Source organism: Capra hircus, chromosome 25 (assembly GCF_001704415.2).
Source record: "Capra hircus breed San Clemente chromosome 25, ASM170441v1, whole genome shotgun sequence".
Lineage (NCBI taxonomy): Eukaryota > Metazoa > Chordata > Mammalia > Artiodactyla > Bovidae > Capra > Capra hircus.
This window is the reverse complement of record NC_030832.1, coordinates 19,182,522-19,200,999: the sequence shown is the minus strand read 5'-3', so window position 1 is coordinate 19,200,999 and position 18,478 is coordinate 19,182,522. Positions and strand designations below refer to the sequence as shown.

The 18,478-nt window shown below is 39.9% G+C and overlaps 1 protein-coding gene across 1 annotated transcript in view; it reads right to left on the bottom strand.

Annotated features, from left to right (window-relative positions):
- Window positions 1–18,478, bottom strand: part of LOC102180560 (ATP-binding cassette sub-family A member 3-like) — a 268,750-nt gene that overhangs the window by 70,191 nt on the left and 180,081 nt on the right. Inside the window, exon 19 of the mRNA XM_018039865.1 lies at window positions 150–402. Coding sequence (XP_017895354.1) covers window positions 150–402 — 253 coding nt within the window. The remainder of the gene's footprint in view (window positions 1–149; window positions 403–18,478) is intronic.

The following is an 18,478-nucleotide window of genomic DNA, read 5'->3' as shown; positions in this document are numbered from 1 at the left end:
AATTTATTATAAATTATATTATTATTAGCAGCTATTTTACTATTTTAATTCACTTTTAAATTAACTTTTAACAAAATACATAGTTGGAAAGGGAAGAAGGGATCTATTTAAAGCTTAAACTTCAAGTTCAATGAAAAAAGTATACATACGAATATTCAGGTCCACCAAAAGCAGAACGTGCAGGCTGAGGTTTGTTGATGACTGTAATGGAAGCATCAGGGCCAGAAAGTGACATAAAAATAACATTGTCTAATACAGCCAGAGATAATGATGATGAATGGTATGCCTCATTGTTGAACCAAAATTTAACTATATTTTCACTTCCATTAACCTCAATGGAAAATGCAATAATGCATGAGTAAATGCATTTTTGATTACCCACCAAATAGGCCTTCAGATCACCTGGAATGAGAACATAATACTGATCATGGGTTGAACATGCAATATAGATCATTAATTATGGATTTTAGAGAGGGCAAACCAAATAATTTTACTTGCCTAATATTTTTTTTCCATTCCTGCAATACCTCTGACAAGGTTTGACCATTTAACTTAAGAATTTTAATTCTTCAAAAAGTCTACAAATAATAAATGCTGGAGGTGGTGGTTTAATTGCTAAGTCGTGTCCAACTCTTTGTGACCCCCTGGACTATAGCCTGCAAGGCTCCTCTGTCCATGGGATTCTCCAGGTAAGAATCCTGGAGTGGGTTGCCATTTCCTTCTCCAATAAATGCTGGAGAGGGTATGGATAAAAGGGAACCTTCTTACACTGTTGGTGGGAAAGTATATTGATGCAGCCATTATGGAATATAGTAAAGAAGTTCCTTTAAAAATTAAAAATAGAGTTGCCATACGATCCGGCAATTCCACTCCTAGGCATATATTCAGAAAAGATGACAACTCTATTTTAAAAAGACAAATGCATCCCAATGTTCCAAAAAGATCATGGCATCCAGTCCCATCACTTCATGGCAGATAGATGGGGAAACAGTGGAAACAGTGTCAGACTTTATTTTGGGGGGCTCCAAAATCACTGCAGATGGTGATTGCAGCCACAAAATTAAAAGACGCTTGCTCCTTGGAAGGAAAGTTATGACCAACCTAGATAGCATATTCAAAAGCAGAGACATTACTTTGCCAAAAAAGTTCTGTCTAGTCAAGGCTATGGTTTTTCCAGTGGTCATGTATGGATGTGAGAGTTGGACTGTGAAGAAAGCTGAGCGCCGAAGAATTGATGCTTTTGAACTGTGGTGTTGGAGAAGACTCTTGAGAGTCCCTTGGACTGCAAGGAGATCCAACCAGTCCATCCTAAAGGAGATCAGTCCTGGGTGTTCATTGGAAGGACTGATGTTGATACTGAAACTCCAATACTTTGGTCACCTCATGCGAAGAGCTGACTCATTGCAAAAGACCCTGATGCCGGGAAAGATTGAGGGCAGGAGAAGGGGATGACAGAGGATGAGATGGTTGGATGGCATTATCGACTGGATGGACACGGATTTGGGTGGACTCCAGGAATTGGTGATGGACAGGGAGGCCTGGCGTGCTGTGGTTGATGGGGTTGCAAAGAGTTGGACACGGCTGAGTGACTGAACTGAACTGAATGTAAATAGCACTGCCATTCATAATAGCCAAGGCACAAGAGAAACCCAAGTGTCCATCAACAAATAAATGGATAAAGAATATTAATCCTTTATCATTCAGCCATAAAAAGAATGAAATAATGCCATTTACAGCAACATGGATGGACCTAGTGACTATCATACTAAATGAAGTCAGACAAGAGTAAATACTATGATATCCCTTATATACAAAATCTAAAAAATACTACAAATGAACTTGCAAAACAGAAACAGACACATAGACAAAACAAAAACAAAAACGTATGGCTACCAAAGAAGAAAGGGGGAGGAATAAACTAGGAGTATGCGATTAAGAGATACGCACCTTGAAATGTTAAATAAACAAAAAACAAAGATATGGCACAGAAAAATATATCCACTATCATGCAATAACCTGTAACAGAAAAGAATCACTTTGCTGTACACCTGAACCTAACACAATATTGTAAATCAACTCTATTTAATTAAAAAATAAAAATACATGGAAAAATCTTCATTCTGTTAACAATCCACATACACTTTAACCATTTTAGCTAAATTTCACTGAGAAAATGTATTTCACTCAGTATTATTCTCTCAAACTTCTTTTCCTCCTTCAAACTGTCAGTCCCCAAACTGATTTATAAGGACCTCCACTTCTTTATTTTTTGCATTTTGAGCTTTTTATTTTATATTGGAATGTACCCTACTAAAAATGTTGTGACAATTTCAGGTGGACAACAAAGGGATTCAGCCATACATATACATGTATACATTCTTCCCCAAACTCCCTTCCCATCCAGACTGCCACATAACAGTGAGCAAAGTTCCCTGTGATCTACAGTAGGATCTTGCCTGGTTATCCATTTTAAATATAGCAGAGTGTATATGTCAATCCTAAACTTCCTAACTATCTCTTCTCCACATTCTTCCTCATGGAGGAATAAGTTCATTCTCTAAGTCTATGAGTCTGTTTCTGTTTTGTAAGTAAATTCATTTATATCATTTCTTTTTAGATTCTGCATATAAAGGATATTATACGATATTTCTGTTTCTCTGACTTCACTCAGTATGATAATCTCTAGATTCATCCATTTTGCTGTAAATGGAACTATTTCATACTTTTTAATGGCTGAGTAATATCCTGCTGTATATATCCACCACATCTTCTTTATACCTTCCTCTGCTGATGCTTTTGAACCGTGGTGTTGGAGAAGACTCTTGAGAGTCCCTTGGACTGCAAGGAGATCCAACCAGTCCATTCTGAAGGAGATCAGCCCTGGGATTTCTTTCGAAGGAATGATGCTAAAGCTGAAACTCCAGTACTTTGGCCACCTCATGTGAAGAGTTAGTTGACTCATTGGAAAAGGCTCTGATGCTGGGAGGGATTGGGGGTAGGAGGAGAAGGGGACGACAGAGGATGAGATGGCTGGATGGCATCACTGACTCAATAGATGTGAGTCTGAGTGAACTCCAGGAGTTGGTGATGGACAGGGAGGCCTGACATGCTGCTATTGATGGGGTTGCAAAGAGTCAGACAGGACTGAGCGACTGAACTGAACTGAAGTGCTGAAGCAACATTTAGGTTTCTTCCATGTTTTGGCCATTGTAAATAGTGCTGCAACGAATATAGGGATGCATGTATCCTTTTGAAACATGTTTTTATCTTATTATATGCCCAAGAGTGGGATTGCAGGGTCAAATGGTAGCTCTATTTTTAGTGTTTTAAGGAATCTCTGTACTGTTCTCCATAGTGGCTGCTGTTATTGTTCAGTCACTCAGTTGTGTCCATCTCTTTGCAACCCCATGAATGTAGCTTGCCAGGCTTCTCTGTCCTTCACCATCTCCTGGAGCTTGCTCAAACTCATCTCCATTGAGTAGGTGATGCCATCCAACCATCTCATTCTATTGCCATCCCCTTCTCCTCCTGCCTTCAATCTTTCCCGGCATCAGGGTCTTTTCTAGTGAGTCATCTCTTAGCATAAGGTGGCCAAAGTATTGGAACTTCAGCATCAGTCCTTTCAATAAATATGGAGGGTTGATTTCCTTTAGGACTGACTGATTTGATATCCTTGCAGTCCAAAGGATTCTCAAGAGTCTTCTCTAGCACCACAGTTCAAAACCATCAGTTCTTTGGTGCTCAGCCATTTTTATGGTCCAACTCTCACATCCATGCATGGCTACTGGAAAAATCATAGCTTTCACTATATGGATGTTTGTCTGCAAAGTGATGATGTCTCTGCTTTTGAATATGCTCTCTAGGTTTGTCATAGCTTTCCTTCCAAGGAGCAAGCATCTTTTAATTTCATGGTTGCAGTCACCATCTGTAGTGATTTTGGAATCCAAAAAAATAAAATCTGTCACTGTTTCCATTGTTTTCTCATCTATTTGCTATGAAGTGATGGGACTGGATGCCATGATCTTAGTTTTTTGAATGTTGAGTTTTAAGCCAGCTTTTCCACTCTCCTCTTTCATTTTCATCAAGAGGCTCTTTAGTTCTTCTTTTCTTTCTGCCATAAAGGTTGGGAGGAGTGTCATCTGCATATCTGAGGTTATAGATATTTCTCCCAACAGTCTTGATTCCAGCTTGTGCTTCATCCAGGTGGGCATTTCTCGTGATGCACTCTGCATATAAGTTAAATAAGCAGGGTGATAATATATAGCCTCGATGTACTCTTTTCCCAATTTTGAATCAGTCCATTGTTCCATGTTTGATTCTAACTGTTGCTTCTTGACCTGCATATAGTTTTCTCAGGAGGCAGGTAAGGTGGTCCAGTATTCCCATCTCTTTAAGAATTTTCCACAGATTGTTGCAATCCACACAGTCAAAGGCTTTAGCATACTCAATGAAGCAAAAGTCAACGGTTTTCTAGAATTATTTTGCTTTTTCTATGATCCAACAGATGTTGGCAATTTGATCTCTGGTTCTTCTGCCTTTTCTAAATCCAGCTTGTACATCTGGAAGTTCTCAGTTTATGTATTGTTGACGCCTAGATTGGAGAATTTTGAGCATGACCTTCCTTGCATGTGAAATAAGTCCAATTGTGTGGTAGTTTGAACATTCTTTTGCATTGCCTTTCTTTGAGATTGGAGCAAAAACAGACATTTCCAGTCCTATGTCCACTTCTGAGTTTTCCAAATTTGCTAGTGTATTGAATTTAACACTTTAACAGCATCATCTTTAAGGCTTTGAAATAACTCAGCTGTCATTCCATCATGTCCACTAGCTTTGTTCATAGTGATTCTTCCTAAGACTTCCTTGACTTCACACTCCAGAATGTTTGACCCTAGGCAAGTAATCACACCATCGTGCTTATCTGGGTCATTAAGATCTTTTTATACAGTTTTTCTGTGTATTCTTGCCAACTCTTCTTAATAACTTTGGCTTCTGTTATCTCCACACCATTTCTGTCCTTCTGGGGTGGCCAATGAGGAGATACCCCTCGTCCAAGGTAAGAGAAACCCAAGTGAGATGGTAGGTGTTGCGAGAGGGCATCAGAAGGCAGACACACTGAAACCATAATCACAGAAAACTAGTTAATCTAATCACATGGACCACAGTCTTGTCTAACTCAATGAAACTAAGCCATGCTGTGTGGGGTCATCCAATGGGCGGGTCATGGTGGAGAGGTCTGACAGAATGTAGTCCACTGGAGAAGGCGATGGAAAACCACTTCAGTATTCTTGCCTTGAGAACCCCATGAACACTATGAAAAGGCAAAATGATAGGATACTGAAAGAGGAACTCCCCAGGTCGGTAGGTGCCCAATATGCTACTGGAGATCAGTGGAGAAATAATTCCAGAAAGAATGAAAGGATGGAGCCAAAGAAAAAACAATACCCAGCTGTGGATGTGACTGGTGATAGAAGCAAGATCTGATGCTGTAAAGAGTAATATTGCATAAGAACCTGGAATGTTAGGTCCATGAATCAAGGCAAATTACAAGTGGTCAAACAGGAGGTGGCAAGATTGAATGTCAACATTCTAGGAATCAGCAAACTAAAATGGACTGGAATGGGTGAATTTAACTCAGATGACCATTATATCTACTACGGCGGGCAGGAATCCCTTAGAAGAAATGGAGTAGCCATCATGGTCAACAAAAGAGTCCAAAACGCAGTACTTGGACGCACTCTCAAAAGCGACAGAATGATCTCTGTTCTTTTCCAAGGCAAACCATTCAATATCACGGTAATCCAAGTCTATGCACCAACCAGTAATTCTGAGGAACCTGACATTGAACAGTTCTATGAAGACCTACAAGACCTTTTAGAACTAACACCCAAGAAAAGATGTCCTTTTCATGATAGGGGACTGGAATGCAAAAGTAGGAAGTCAAGAAACACCTGAAGTAACAGGCAAATTTGGCCTTGAAATACGGAATGAAGAGGGCAAAGGCTAATAGAGTTTTGCCAAGAGAACACACTGGTCATAGCAAACACCACTAGATGGTCAACACTGAAATCAGATTGACTATATTCTTTGCAGCCAAAGATGGAGAAGCTGTATACAGTCAGCAAAAACAAGACCGGGAGCTGACTGTGGCTCAGATCATGAGCTCATTATTGCCTAATTCAGACTTAAATTGAAGAAAGTAGGGAAAACCACTAGACCTTTCAGGTATGACCTAAATCAGATCCCTTATCATTATACAGTGGAAGTGAGAAATAGATTTAAGGGACTAGATCTGATAGATAGAGTGCCAGATGAACTACGCATGGAGGTTCGTGACATTGTACAGGAGACAGGGATCAAGACAATCCCCATGGAAAAGAAATGCAAAAGAGCAAAATGGCTGTCTGAGGAGGCCTTACAAATAGCTGTGAAAAGAAGAGAAGTGAAAAGCAAAGGAGAAAAGGAAAGATATAAGCATCTGTATGCAGAGTTCCAAAGAATAGCAAGGAGAAATAAGAAAGCCTTCCTCAGCGATCAATGCAAAGAAACAGAGGAAAACAACAGAATGGGAAAGACTAGAGATCTCTTCAAGAAAATTAGAGATACCAAGGGAACATTTCATGCAAGATGGGCTCGATAAAGGACAATAATGGTATGGACCTAACAGAAGCAGAAGATATTAAGAAGAGGTGGCAAGAATACATGCAAGAACTGTACAAAAAAGATCTTCAAGACCCAGATAATCATGATGGCATAATCACTCACCTAGAGCCAGACACCCTGGAATGTGAAGTCAAGCGAGCCTTAGAAAGCATCACTATGAACAAAGCTAGTGGAGGTGATGGAACTCTAGCTGAGCTATTTCAAAACCTGAAAGATGCTGCTGTGAAAGTGCTGCACTCAATATGCTAGCAAATTTGGAAAACTCAGCAGTGGCCACAGGACTGGAAAAGGTCAGTTTTCATTACAATTCCAAAGAAAGGCAATGCCAAAAAATGCTCTCATCTCACACGCTAGTAAAGCAATGCTCAAAATTCTACAAGCCAGGCTTCAGCAATACGTGAACAGTGAACTTCCAGATGTTCAAGCTGGTTTTAGAAAAGGCAGAGGCACAAGAGATCAAATTGCCAACACACGCTGAATCATGGAAAGAGCAAGAGAGTTCCAGAAAAACATCTATTTCTGCTTTATTGACTATGCCAAAGCCTTTGACTGTGTGGGTCACAATAAAGTGTAGAAAATTCTGAAAGAGATGGGAACACCAGACCACCTGACCTGCCTCTTGAGAAACCTGTATGCAGGTCAGGAAGCAACAGTTTAGAACTGGACAAGGAATAACAGACTGGTTCCAAATAGGAAAATGAGTATGTCAAGGCTGTATACTGTCACCCTGCTTATTTAACTTATATGAAGAGTACATCATGAGAAACGCTGGACTGGAAAAAACACAAGCTGGAATCAAGATTGCTGGGAGAAATATCAACAACCTCAGATATGCAGATGACACCACCCTTATGGCAGAAAGTGAAGAGGAACTAAAAAGCCTCTTGATGAAAGTGAAAGAGGAGAGTGAAAAAGTTGCCTTAAAGCTCAGTATTCAGAAAATGAAGATCATGGCATCTGGTCCCATCACTTCATGGGAAATAGATGGGGAAACAGTGTCAGACTTTATTATTTTGGGCTCCAAAATCACTGCAGATGGTGACTGCAGCCACAAAATTAAAAGACACTCCTTGGAAGAAAAGTTATGACCAACCTAGATAGCATATTGAAGAGCATAGACATTACTTTGCCAACAAAGGTCTGTCTAGTCAAGGCTATGGTTTTTCCAGTGGTCATGCATGGATGTGAGAGTTGGGCTGTGAAGAAGGCTGAGTGCCAAAGAACTGTGTTGGAGGAGACTCTTGAGAGTGCCTTGGACTGCAAGGAGGTCCAACCAGTCCATTCTGAAGGAGATCAGCCCTGGGATTTCTTTGGAAGGAATGATGCTAAAGCTGAAACTCCAGTACTTTGGCCACCTCATGCAAAGAGTTGACTCATTGGAAAAAACCCTGTTGCTGGGAGCGATTGGGGGCAGGAGGAGAAGGGAGTGATAGAGGATGAGATGGCTGGATGGCATCACTAACTTGATGGACGTGAGTCTGAGTGAACTTCAGGAGTTGGTGATGGACAGGGAGGCTTGGCGTGCTGTGCTTCATGGGGTCGCAAAGAGTTGGTCACAACTGAGCGACTGAACTGAACTGAACTAAATGACCTAGTGGTTTTCTCTGCTTTCTTCAAGTTAAGTCTGAATTTTGCAAAGTACTTCAGCACGCTTCCTTTTAGAACCCCATGAAAGTGAAAGTGAAAATCTCTCAGTCATGTCTGACTCTTTGTGACCCCATGGACTATATAGTCCATGGAATTCTCCAGGCCAGAATACTGAAGTAGTTAGCTGTTCCCTTCTCCAGGGGACCTTCCCAACCCAGGGATTGAATCCAGGTCTCCTGCATTGCAGGCAGATTCTTTACCAACTGAGCTACCAAGGAAGCCCAAGAATACTGGAGTGGGTAGCCTATCCCTTTTCCAGTGGATCTTCCCAAGCCAGGCCTCAAACTGGGGTCTCTAGCATTGCAGGTGGATTCTTCATCAACTGAGCTACTAGGGAAGCCTGAAAACCCCTTGAACAGTATGAAAGGGCAAAAAGATATGAAACTGAAAGATGAACCTCTGAAGTCATTAGGTGTTCCATATACTACTGGAGAAAATTGGAGAAGTAGCTCCAAAAGGAATGAAGAGGCTGAGCTAAAGCAGAAACGATGCCCATTTGTGGATGTGTCTTGTGGTAAAAGTAAAACCCAATGCTGTCAAGGACAATATTGCATAGGAACCTGGAATGTTAGGTCCATGAATCAAGGTAAATTGGAAGTGGTCAAATAGGAGATGGCAAGAATGAACATCGACATTTAAAAATCAATAGATGAAGTGGATGAAATTGGGTAAATTTAATACAGATGACCATTATATCTACTACTGTGGGCAAGAAATGCTTAGAAGTAATAGAGTTGCCCTAATAGTCAACAAAAGAGTCCAAAATGCAGTCCTTGGATGCAATCTGAAAAACGACAGAATGATCTCTATTTGTTTCCAAGGCAAACCATTCAATATCGAGTAATCTAAGTCTATGCCCCAACCAGTAATGCCAAGGAAGTTAAGTTGAACGGTTTTATAAAGATCTACAAGACGTCTTAGAACTAACACCAAAAGAAATGTCCTTTCATCACAGGGGACTGGAATACAAAAGTAGGAACTAAAGAGATACCTGGAGTAACCGGAAAGTTTGGCCTTAGAGTACAAAATGAAGGAGAGCAAAGTCTAACAGAATTTTGCCAAGAGAACACACTGATCATAACAAACACCCTCTTCCAACAACACAAGAGATGACTCTAAACATAGACATCACCAGATGGTCAATATCAAAATCAGATTGATTATATTCTTTGCAGCTGAAGTTGGAGAAGTGCTTTAGACTCAGCAAAAACAAGATCAGAAGCTGACTGCGGCTCAGATCATGAGCTCCTTATTGCAAAATTCAGACTTCAACTGAAGAAAGTAGGGAAAAGTAACAGCCACAGAATGCCCTTCAAATCACTTCAGATCTCCACACATTTGCATATTTACATTTGTTAATGATAGCCACATCAGTCCCTCTGTGCTTTCCTGTACCCTGCCCTGCTGGAGTTTCATGCCACATCAACATCCATCAAAGGTCCTCTCTACCACTGTGTGTGAGACACCAGCTATGTGAAACCATCCCCAACCCCACCAGAATCAGAAAGCTATGATAGCAGCCTGCTCAAGCTTTCACAGAGGTATGCGTGCAAGACTAGAGCAAAGACCCTCTGGCCAATAATAAACTCAACTCCGTGCTCTTGCTCAGGGCTAGCCTTTCCAGCTGTGTATCTACATGACACCACCTTCATTATCTTCTTTGGCCCCCACTGTAGTGCCCACACAAGGGGAGCAGGTAGTGTGCAATCAAGGGTAAACATATGGACCATTCACTGGAGAAGGGAATGGCCAACCACTTCAGCATTCTTGCCTTGACAACTCCATGAACAGTATGAAGAGGCAAAAAGATATGACACTGGAAGATGAATCCCCCTCCCCCAGGTCACTAGATGTCCAAAATGCTACTGGAGAAAAGCAGAAAAATAGCTCTAGAAGGAATGAAGAGGCTGAGCCAAAGCAGAAATGATGCCCAATTGTGGATGTGTCTGGTGGTGAAAGTAAAATCCAAAGCTGTCAAGGACAGTATTGCATAGGAACCTGGAATGTTAGGTCTGTGAATCAAGGTAAATTGGAAGTGTTCAGACAGGAGATGGCAAAAGTGAACATTGACATTTTAGGAATTAGTGAACTAAAGCAGACAGGATTGGGTGAATTTAATTCAGATGACCATTATATCTACTACTGTGGGCAAGAAATGCTTAGAAGAAATGGAGTAGCCCTCATAGTCAACAAGAGTCCAAAATGCAGTACTTGGATGCAATCTCAAAAATGACAGAATAATATCTGTTTGTTATCAAAGAAAACCATTCAATATCACAGTAAACCAAATCCATGCTCCAACCACTAATGCCAAAGAAGCTAAAGCTGACAAGTTCTATGAAGACCTACAAGACCTTTTAGAACTAAGACCAAAAATAAGGTGTCCTTTTCATCATAGGAGTCTAAGATGCAAAAGTAAGAAGTCAACAGACACCCAGAGTAACAGGCAAGTTTGGCCTTGGAGTACAAAATAAAGCAGGGCAAAGACTAACACAGTTTTGCCAAGAGAATACACTGGTCATAGCAAACACCTTCTTCTAGCAACACAAGAGATGACGCTATACATGGACATCACCAGATGGTCAATATCAAAATCATATTGATTATATTCTTTGCAGTTGAAGATGGAGAGGCTCTATACAGTTAGCAAAAACAAGACTGGGAACTGACTGTGGCTCAGATCATGAACTCTTTATTGCAAAATTCAGACTTAAATTGAATAAAGTAGGGAAAACCACAAAGCCATTCAGCTATTATATAAATCAAATCCCTTATGATTATTCAGTGGAAGTGACAAATAGATTCAAAGGATTAGATCTGATAGCAGAGTGCCAGAAGAACTCTGAATGGGTGTTTGTAACATTGTACAAGAGGTGTGGATCAAAACCATCCCCAAGAAATGACATGCAAAAAGGGACAGTGGTTGTCTAAGGTGGACTTACAAACAGCTGAGAAAAGAAGAGGAGTGAAAAGTAAAGGAGAAAGGAAAGATACACCCATTTGAATGCAGAGTTCCAAAGGAAAGCAAGGAGAGATAACAAACCCTTTCTAAGTGAACAACACAAAGAAATAGAGTAAAACAATACAATGGGGAAGACTACAGCTCTCCTCACAAAAGTTAGAGATAACAAGGGAACATTTCATGCAAGGATGGGCAGAATAAAAGAAAGAATGATAGGAACCTAACAGAAGCAGAAGATATTAAGAAGAGGTGGCAAAAATACACAGAAGAACAGCAAAAAAAAAAAAAGTCTAAATGATCTAGATAATCATGATGGAGTGATCACTCACCTAGAGGCAAACATCCTAGAGTGGGCATTAGTTCAGTTCAGTTCAGTCGCTCAGTCATGTCTGACTCTTTGCGACCCCATGAATCGCAGCACGCCAGGCCTCCCTGTCCATCACCAGCTCCCGGAGTTCACCCAGACTCGCGTCCATCGAGTCAGTGATGCCATCCAGCCATCTCATCCTCGGTTGTCCCCTTTTCCTCCTGCCCCCAATCCCTCCCAGCATCAAAGTCTTTTACAGTGAGTCAACTCTTTGCATGAGGTGGCCAAAGTACTGGAGTTTCAGCTTTAGTGTCATTCCTTCCAAAGAAATCCCAGGGCTGATCTCCTTCAGAATGGACTGGTTGGATCTCCTTGCAGTCCAAGGGACTCTCAAGAGTCTTCTCCAACACCACAGTTCAAAAGCATCAATTCTTCGGCACTCAGCCTTCTTCACAGTCCAACTCTCACATCCATACAAGACTACTGGAAAAACCATAGCCCTGACTAGATGGACCTTAGTCGGCAAAGTAATGTCTCTGCTTTTGAATATGCTGTCTAGCTGGCCGAATGGATACAAAAACAAGACCCCTCTATATGCTGCTTACAAGAGACCCACCTCAAAACAAGGGACACATACAGACTGAAAGTGAAGGGCTGGAAAAAGATATACCACGCAAATAGAGACCAAAAGAAAGCAGGAGTGGCAATACTCATATCCGATAAAATAGACTTTAAAACAAAGGCTGTGAAAAGAGACAAAGAAGGCCACTACATAATGATCAAAGGAACAATCCAAGAAGAAGATATAACAATTATAAATATATATGCCCCCAATATAGGAGCCCCGCAATATGTAAGACAAATGCTAACAAGTATGAAAGGGGAAATCAACAATAACACAATAATAGTGGGAGACTTTAATACCCCACTCACACCTATGGACAGATCAACTAAACAGAAAATTAACAAAGAAACGCAAACTTTAAATGATACATTAGATCAGTTAGACCTAATTGATATCTATAGGACATTTCACCCCAAAACAATGAATTTCACTTTTTTTTCAAGTGCTCATGGAACCTTCTCCAGGATAGATCACATCCTGGGCCATAAATCTAAACTTGATAAATTCAAAAAAATCGAAATCATTCCAAGCATCTTTTCTGACCATAATGCATTAAGATTAGATCTCAATTACAGGAGAAAAACTATTAAAAATTCCAACATATGGAGGTTGAACAACACACTTCTGAATAACCAACAAACCACAGAAGAAATCAAAAAAGAAATCAAAATATGCATAGAAACTAATGAAAATGAAAACACAACAACCCAAAACCTGTGGGACACTATAAAAGCAGTGCTAAGAGGAAAGTTCATAGCAATACAGGCATACCTCAAGAAACAAGAAAAAAGTCAAATGAATAACCTAACTCTGCAACTAAAGCAACTAGAAAAGGAAGAGTTGGAGAACCCCAGAGTTAGTAGAAGGAAAGAAATCTTAAAAATTAGGGCAGAAATAAATGCAAAAGAAACAAAAGAGACCATAGCAAAAATTAACAAAGCCAAAAGCTGGTTCTTTGAAAGGATAAATAAAATTGACAAACCATTAGCCAGACTCATCAAGAAGCAAAGAGAGAAAAATCAAATCAATAAAATTAGAAAGGAAAATGGAGAGATCACAACAGACAACACAGAAATACAAAGGATCATAAGAGACTACTATCAGCAGTTGTATGCCAATAAAATGGACAACGTGGAAGAAATGGACAAATTCTTAGAAAAGTACAATTTTCCAAAACTGAACCAGGAAGAAATAGAAAATCTTAACAGACCCATCACAAGCACAGAAATTGAAATGGTAATCAGAAATCTTCCTGCAAACAAAAGCCCAGGTCCAGACGGCTTCACAGCTGAATTCTACCAAAAATTTCGAGAAGAGCTAACACCTATCCTCCTCAAACTCTTCCAGAAAATTGCAGAGGAAGGTAAACTTCCAAACTCATTCTATGAGGCCACCATCACCCTAATACCAAAACCTGACAAAGATGTCACAAAAAAGGAAAACTACAGGCCAATATCACTGATGAACATAGATGCAAAAATCCTCAACAAAATTCTAGCAATCAGAATCCAACAACACATTAAAAAGATCATACACCATGACCAAGTGGGCTTTATCCCAGGGATGCAAGGATTCTTCAATATCCGCAAATCAATCAATGTAATTCACCACATTAACAAATTGAAAAATAAAAACCATATGATTATCTCAATAGATGCAGAGAAAGCCTTTGACAAAATTCAACATCCATTTATGATAAAAACTCTCCAGAAAGCAGGAATAGAAGGAACATACCTCAACATAATAAAAGCAATATATGACAAACCCACAGCAAACATTATCCTCAATGGTGAAAAATTGAAAGCATTCCCCCTAAAGTCAGGAACAAGACAAGGGTGTCCACTTTCACCGCTACTATTCAACATAGTTCTGGAAGTTTTGGCCACAGCAATCAGAGCAGAAAAAGAAATAAAAGGAATCCAAATTGGAAAAGAAGAAGTAAAACTCTCACTGTTTGCAGATGACATGATCCTCTACATGGAAAACCCTAAAGACTCCACCAGAAAATTACTAGACCTAATCAATGAATATAGTAAAGTTGCAGGATATAAAATCAACACACAGAAATCCCTTGCATTCCTATACACGAATAATGAGAAAGTAGAAAAAGAAATTAAGGAAACAATTCCATTCACCATTGCAACGAAAAGAATAAAATACTTAGGAATATATCTACCTAAAGAAACTAAAGACCTATATATAGAAAACTATAAAACACTGATGAAAGAAATCAAAGAGGACACTAATAGATGGAGAAATATACCATGTTCATGGATCGGAAGAATCAATATAGTGAAAATGAGTATACTACCCAAAGCAATTTACAAATTTAATGCAATCCCTGTCAAGCTACCAGCCACATTTTTCACAGAACTAGAACAAATAATTTCAAGATTTGTATGGAAACACAAAAAACCTCGAATAGCCAAAGCAATCTTGAGAAAGAAGAATGGAACTGGAGGAATCAACTTGCCTGACTTCAGGCTCTACTACAAAGCCACAGTCATCAAGACAGTATGGTACTGGCACAAAGACAGACATATAGATCAATGGAACAAAATAGAAAGCCCAGAGATAAATCCACACACATATGGACACCTTATCTTTGACAAAGGAGGCAAGAATATACAATGGAGTAAAGACAATCTCTTTAACAAGTGGTGCTGGGAAAACTGGTCAACCACTTGTAAAAGAATGAAACTAGATCACTTTCTAACACCGTACACAAAAATAAACTCAAAATGGATTAAAGATCTAAATGTAAGATCAGAAACTATAAAACTCCTAGAGGAGAACATAGGCAAAACGCTCTCAGACATAAATCACAGCAGGATCCTCTATGATCCACCTCCCAGAATTCTGGAAATAAAAGCAAAAATAAACAAATGGGATCTAATTAAAATTAAAAGCTTCTGTACAACAAAGGGAAATATAAGCAAGGTGAAAAGACAGCCTTCTGAATGGGAGAAAATAATAGCAAATGAAACAACTGACAAACAACTAATCTCAAAAATATACAAGCAACTTCTGCAGCTCAATTCCAGAAAAATAAACGACCCAATCAAAAAATGGGCCAAAGAACTAAATAGACATTTCTCCAAAGAAGACATACGGATGGCTAACAAACACATGAAAAGATGCTCAACATCACTCATTATTAGAGAAATGCAAATCAAAACCACAATGAGGTACCACTTCACACCAGTCAGAATGGCTGCGATCCAAAAATCTGCAAGCAATAAATGCTGGAGAGGGTGTGGAGAAAAGGGAACCCTCCTACACTGTTGGTGGGAATGCAAACTAGTACAGCCACTATGGAGAACAGTGTGGAGATTCCTTAAAAAATTGCAAATAGAACTACCTTATGACCCAGCAATCCCACTTCTGGGCATACACATGGAGGAAACCAGAATTGAAAGAGACACATGTACCCCAATGTTCATCGCAGCACTGTTTATAATAGCCAGGACATGGAAACAACCTAGATGTCCATCAGCAGATGAATGGATAAGAAAGCTGTGGTACATATACACAATGGAGTATTACTCAGCCGTTAAAAAGAATTCATTTGAATCAGTTCTGATGAGATGGATGAAACTGGAGCCAATTATACAGAGTGAAGTAAGCCAGAAAGAAAAACACCAATACAGCATACTAACACATATATATGGAATTTAGGAAGATGGCAATGACGACCCTGTATGCAAGACAGGAAAAAAGACACAGATGTGTATAACGGACTTTTGGACTCAGAGGGAGAGGGAGAGGGTGGGACGATTTGGGAGAATGGGAATTCTAACATGTATACTGTCATGTAAGAATTGAATCGCCAGTCCATGTCTGACGTAGGGTGCAGCTTGCTTGGGGCAGGTGCATGGGGATGACCCAGAGAGATGTTGTGGGGAGGGAGGTGGGAGGGGGGTTCATGTTTGGGAACGCATGTAAGAATTTAAGATTTTAAAATTAAAAAAAAAAAAAAAAAAAAAAAAAAAAAAGAATATGCTGTCTAGGTTGGTCATAACTTTTCTTCCAAGGAGAAAGCGTCTTTTAATTTCATGGCTGCAATCACCATCTGCAGCGATTTTGGAGCCCCCAAAAATAAAGTCTGACACTGTTTCCACTGTTTCTCCATCTATTTCCCGTGGAGTGATGGGACCGGATGCCATGATCTTCATTTTCTGAATGTTGAGCTTTAAGCCAATTTTTTCACTCTCCTCTTTCACTTTCATCAAGAGGATTTTGAGTTCCTCTTCACTTTCTGCCATAAGGGTGTTGTCATCTGCATATCTGAGGTTATTGATATTTCTCCCGGAAATTTTGTGTTACTTCCAGTCCAGCGTTTCTCATGATGTACTCTGCATATAAGTTAAATAAGCAGGGTGACAATATACAGCCTTGACGTACTCCTTTTCCTATTTGGAACCAGTCTGTTGTTCCATGTCCAGTTCTAACTGGGCATTAAGAAGCATTATTATGAACAAAGCTAGTGGAGGTGAAACAATTCCAGCTAAGCTATTAACCTGTGGCGGATTCATGTTGATGTATGGCAAAACCAAAACAGAAAAAAAAAAAAGAACAGATGAATACTAACAAAAATAAAATAAAATAAAATCCTAAAAGATGACACAGTTAAAGTGCTGCAGTCAATATATCAGAAAATTTGGAAAACTCAGCAGTGGCCAAAGGACTGGAAAAGGTCAGTTTTCATTCTAGTCCCAAAGATGGGCAATGTGAAAGAATATTAAAACTACCACACAATTGCACTCATATCATATGCTATCTAGGTAATATCCAAAATCCTACAAACTATGCTTCAATAGTATGTGAACTGAGAACTTCCAGATATTCAAGCTTGATTTCGAAAAGGCAGAGGAACCAGAGATCAAATTGCCAACATCCATTGGATCATAGAAAAAGCAAGGAAATTCCAGAAAAACATCTACTTCTACCTCATTGACTATGCTAAAACCTTTGACTGGGTGGATCACAACAAACTGGGAAATTCTTAAAATGGTGGAAATACCAAACCACCTTACCTGCCTCCTGAGAAACCTACATGCAGGTCAAGAAGCAACAGTTAGAACCAGACATGGAACAACGAACTGGTTCAACATTGGGAGAGGAGTATATCAAGGCTGTATATTGTCACCCTGCTTATTTTTCTATGTGGTTACCTCATGCAAAATGCTTGCTGAATGAAACTCAAGCTGGAATCAAGACTGCTGTGACAAATATCAATAACCTCAGATATGCAGATGACACCAACTTATTGGCAGAAAGCAAAGAGGAACTAAAGAGGCTGTTGGTGAAAGTGAAAGAGGAGTATGATAAAGCTGGCTTAAAACTCAACATTCAAAAACCTAAGATCATGGCATCCAGTCCCATCACTTCTTGGCAAATAGATGGGGAAAAATGGAAACAGTGACAGACTTAATTTTCTTGAGTTCCAAAATCACCGCAGACAGCAACTGAAGCTATGAAACTAAGACATTTGCTATTGAAGAAAAACTATGGCATATTTAGACAATTGAAAAGCTGAGACATTACTTTGCTAACAAATGTCTGTATAGTCAAGGCTATAGCTTTTCCGGTAGTCATTTATGGGTGTGAGAGTTAAAGCATAAAAGAGGCTGAGTGCCGAAGAATTGATGTTTTGAACTGTGGTGCTAGAGAAGACTGTTGAGAGTTCCTTGGAGTGCAGGGAGATCCAACCAGCTGATCCTAAATGAGATCAATCCTGAATTTTTTTGTATGGACTGATGCTGAAGCTGAAGCTCCAATACTTTGGCCATCTGATGCAAAGAGCAGACTCATTAGAGAAGACTCCGATGCTGGGAAAGATTGAAGGCAGGAGGTAAAGGGGATGACAGTGGATGAGATGGTTGGATGGCATCACTGATTCAATGAACATGCATTTGAGCAGACTCCGGGAGAGATTGAAGTACAGAGAAGCCTGTTGTGCTGTAGTCCATGAGGTTGCAGAGTCAGACACGACTGACTCACTGAACAACAAATTGGACAGTCAAGGCCCCTTTTGCTTCTTGTTGACTTGATCAGGCCCTGCTGTCTGTCACAGGCCAGTACCACCAAACCCACTTGTAGCTAGTCTCTCCAGCAATGCACTTGCCTGCCCCTAATTCAACCCCTGTCACCAGCTTCCACTCTAAAATGCATAACCAAGTTGAGAGTGTGCCACCATAGGAGAACATGCTGACAGCTAGGGATTCCACAGGTTCCAATGAGCCCAGAGCTGTTCACATCCCCTGCTACATTCCTT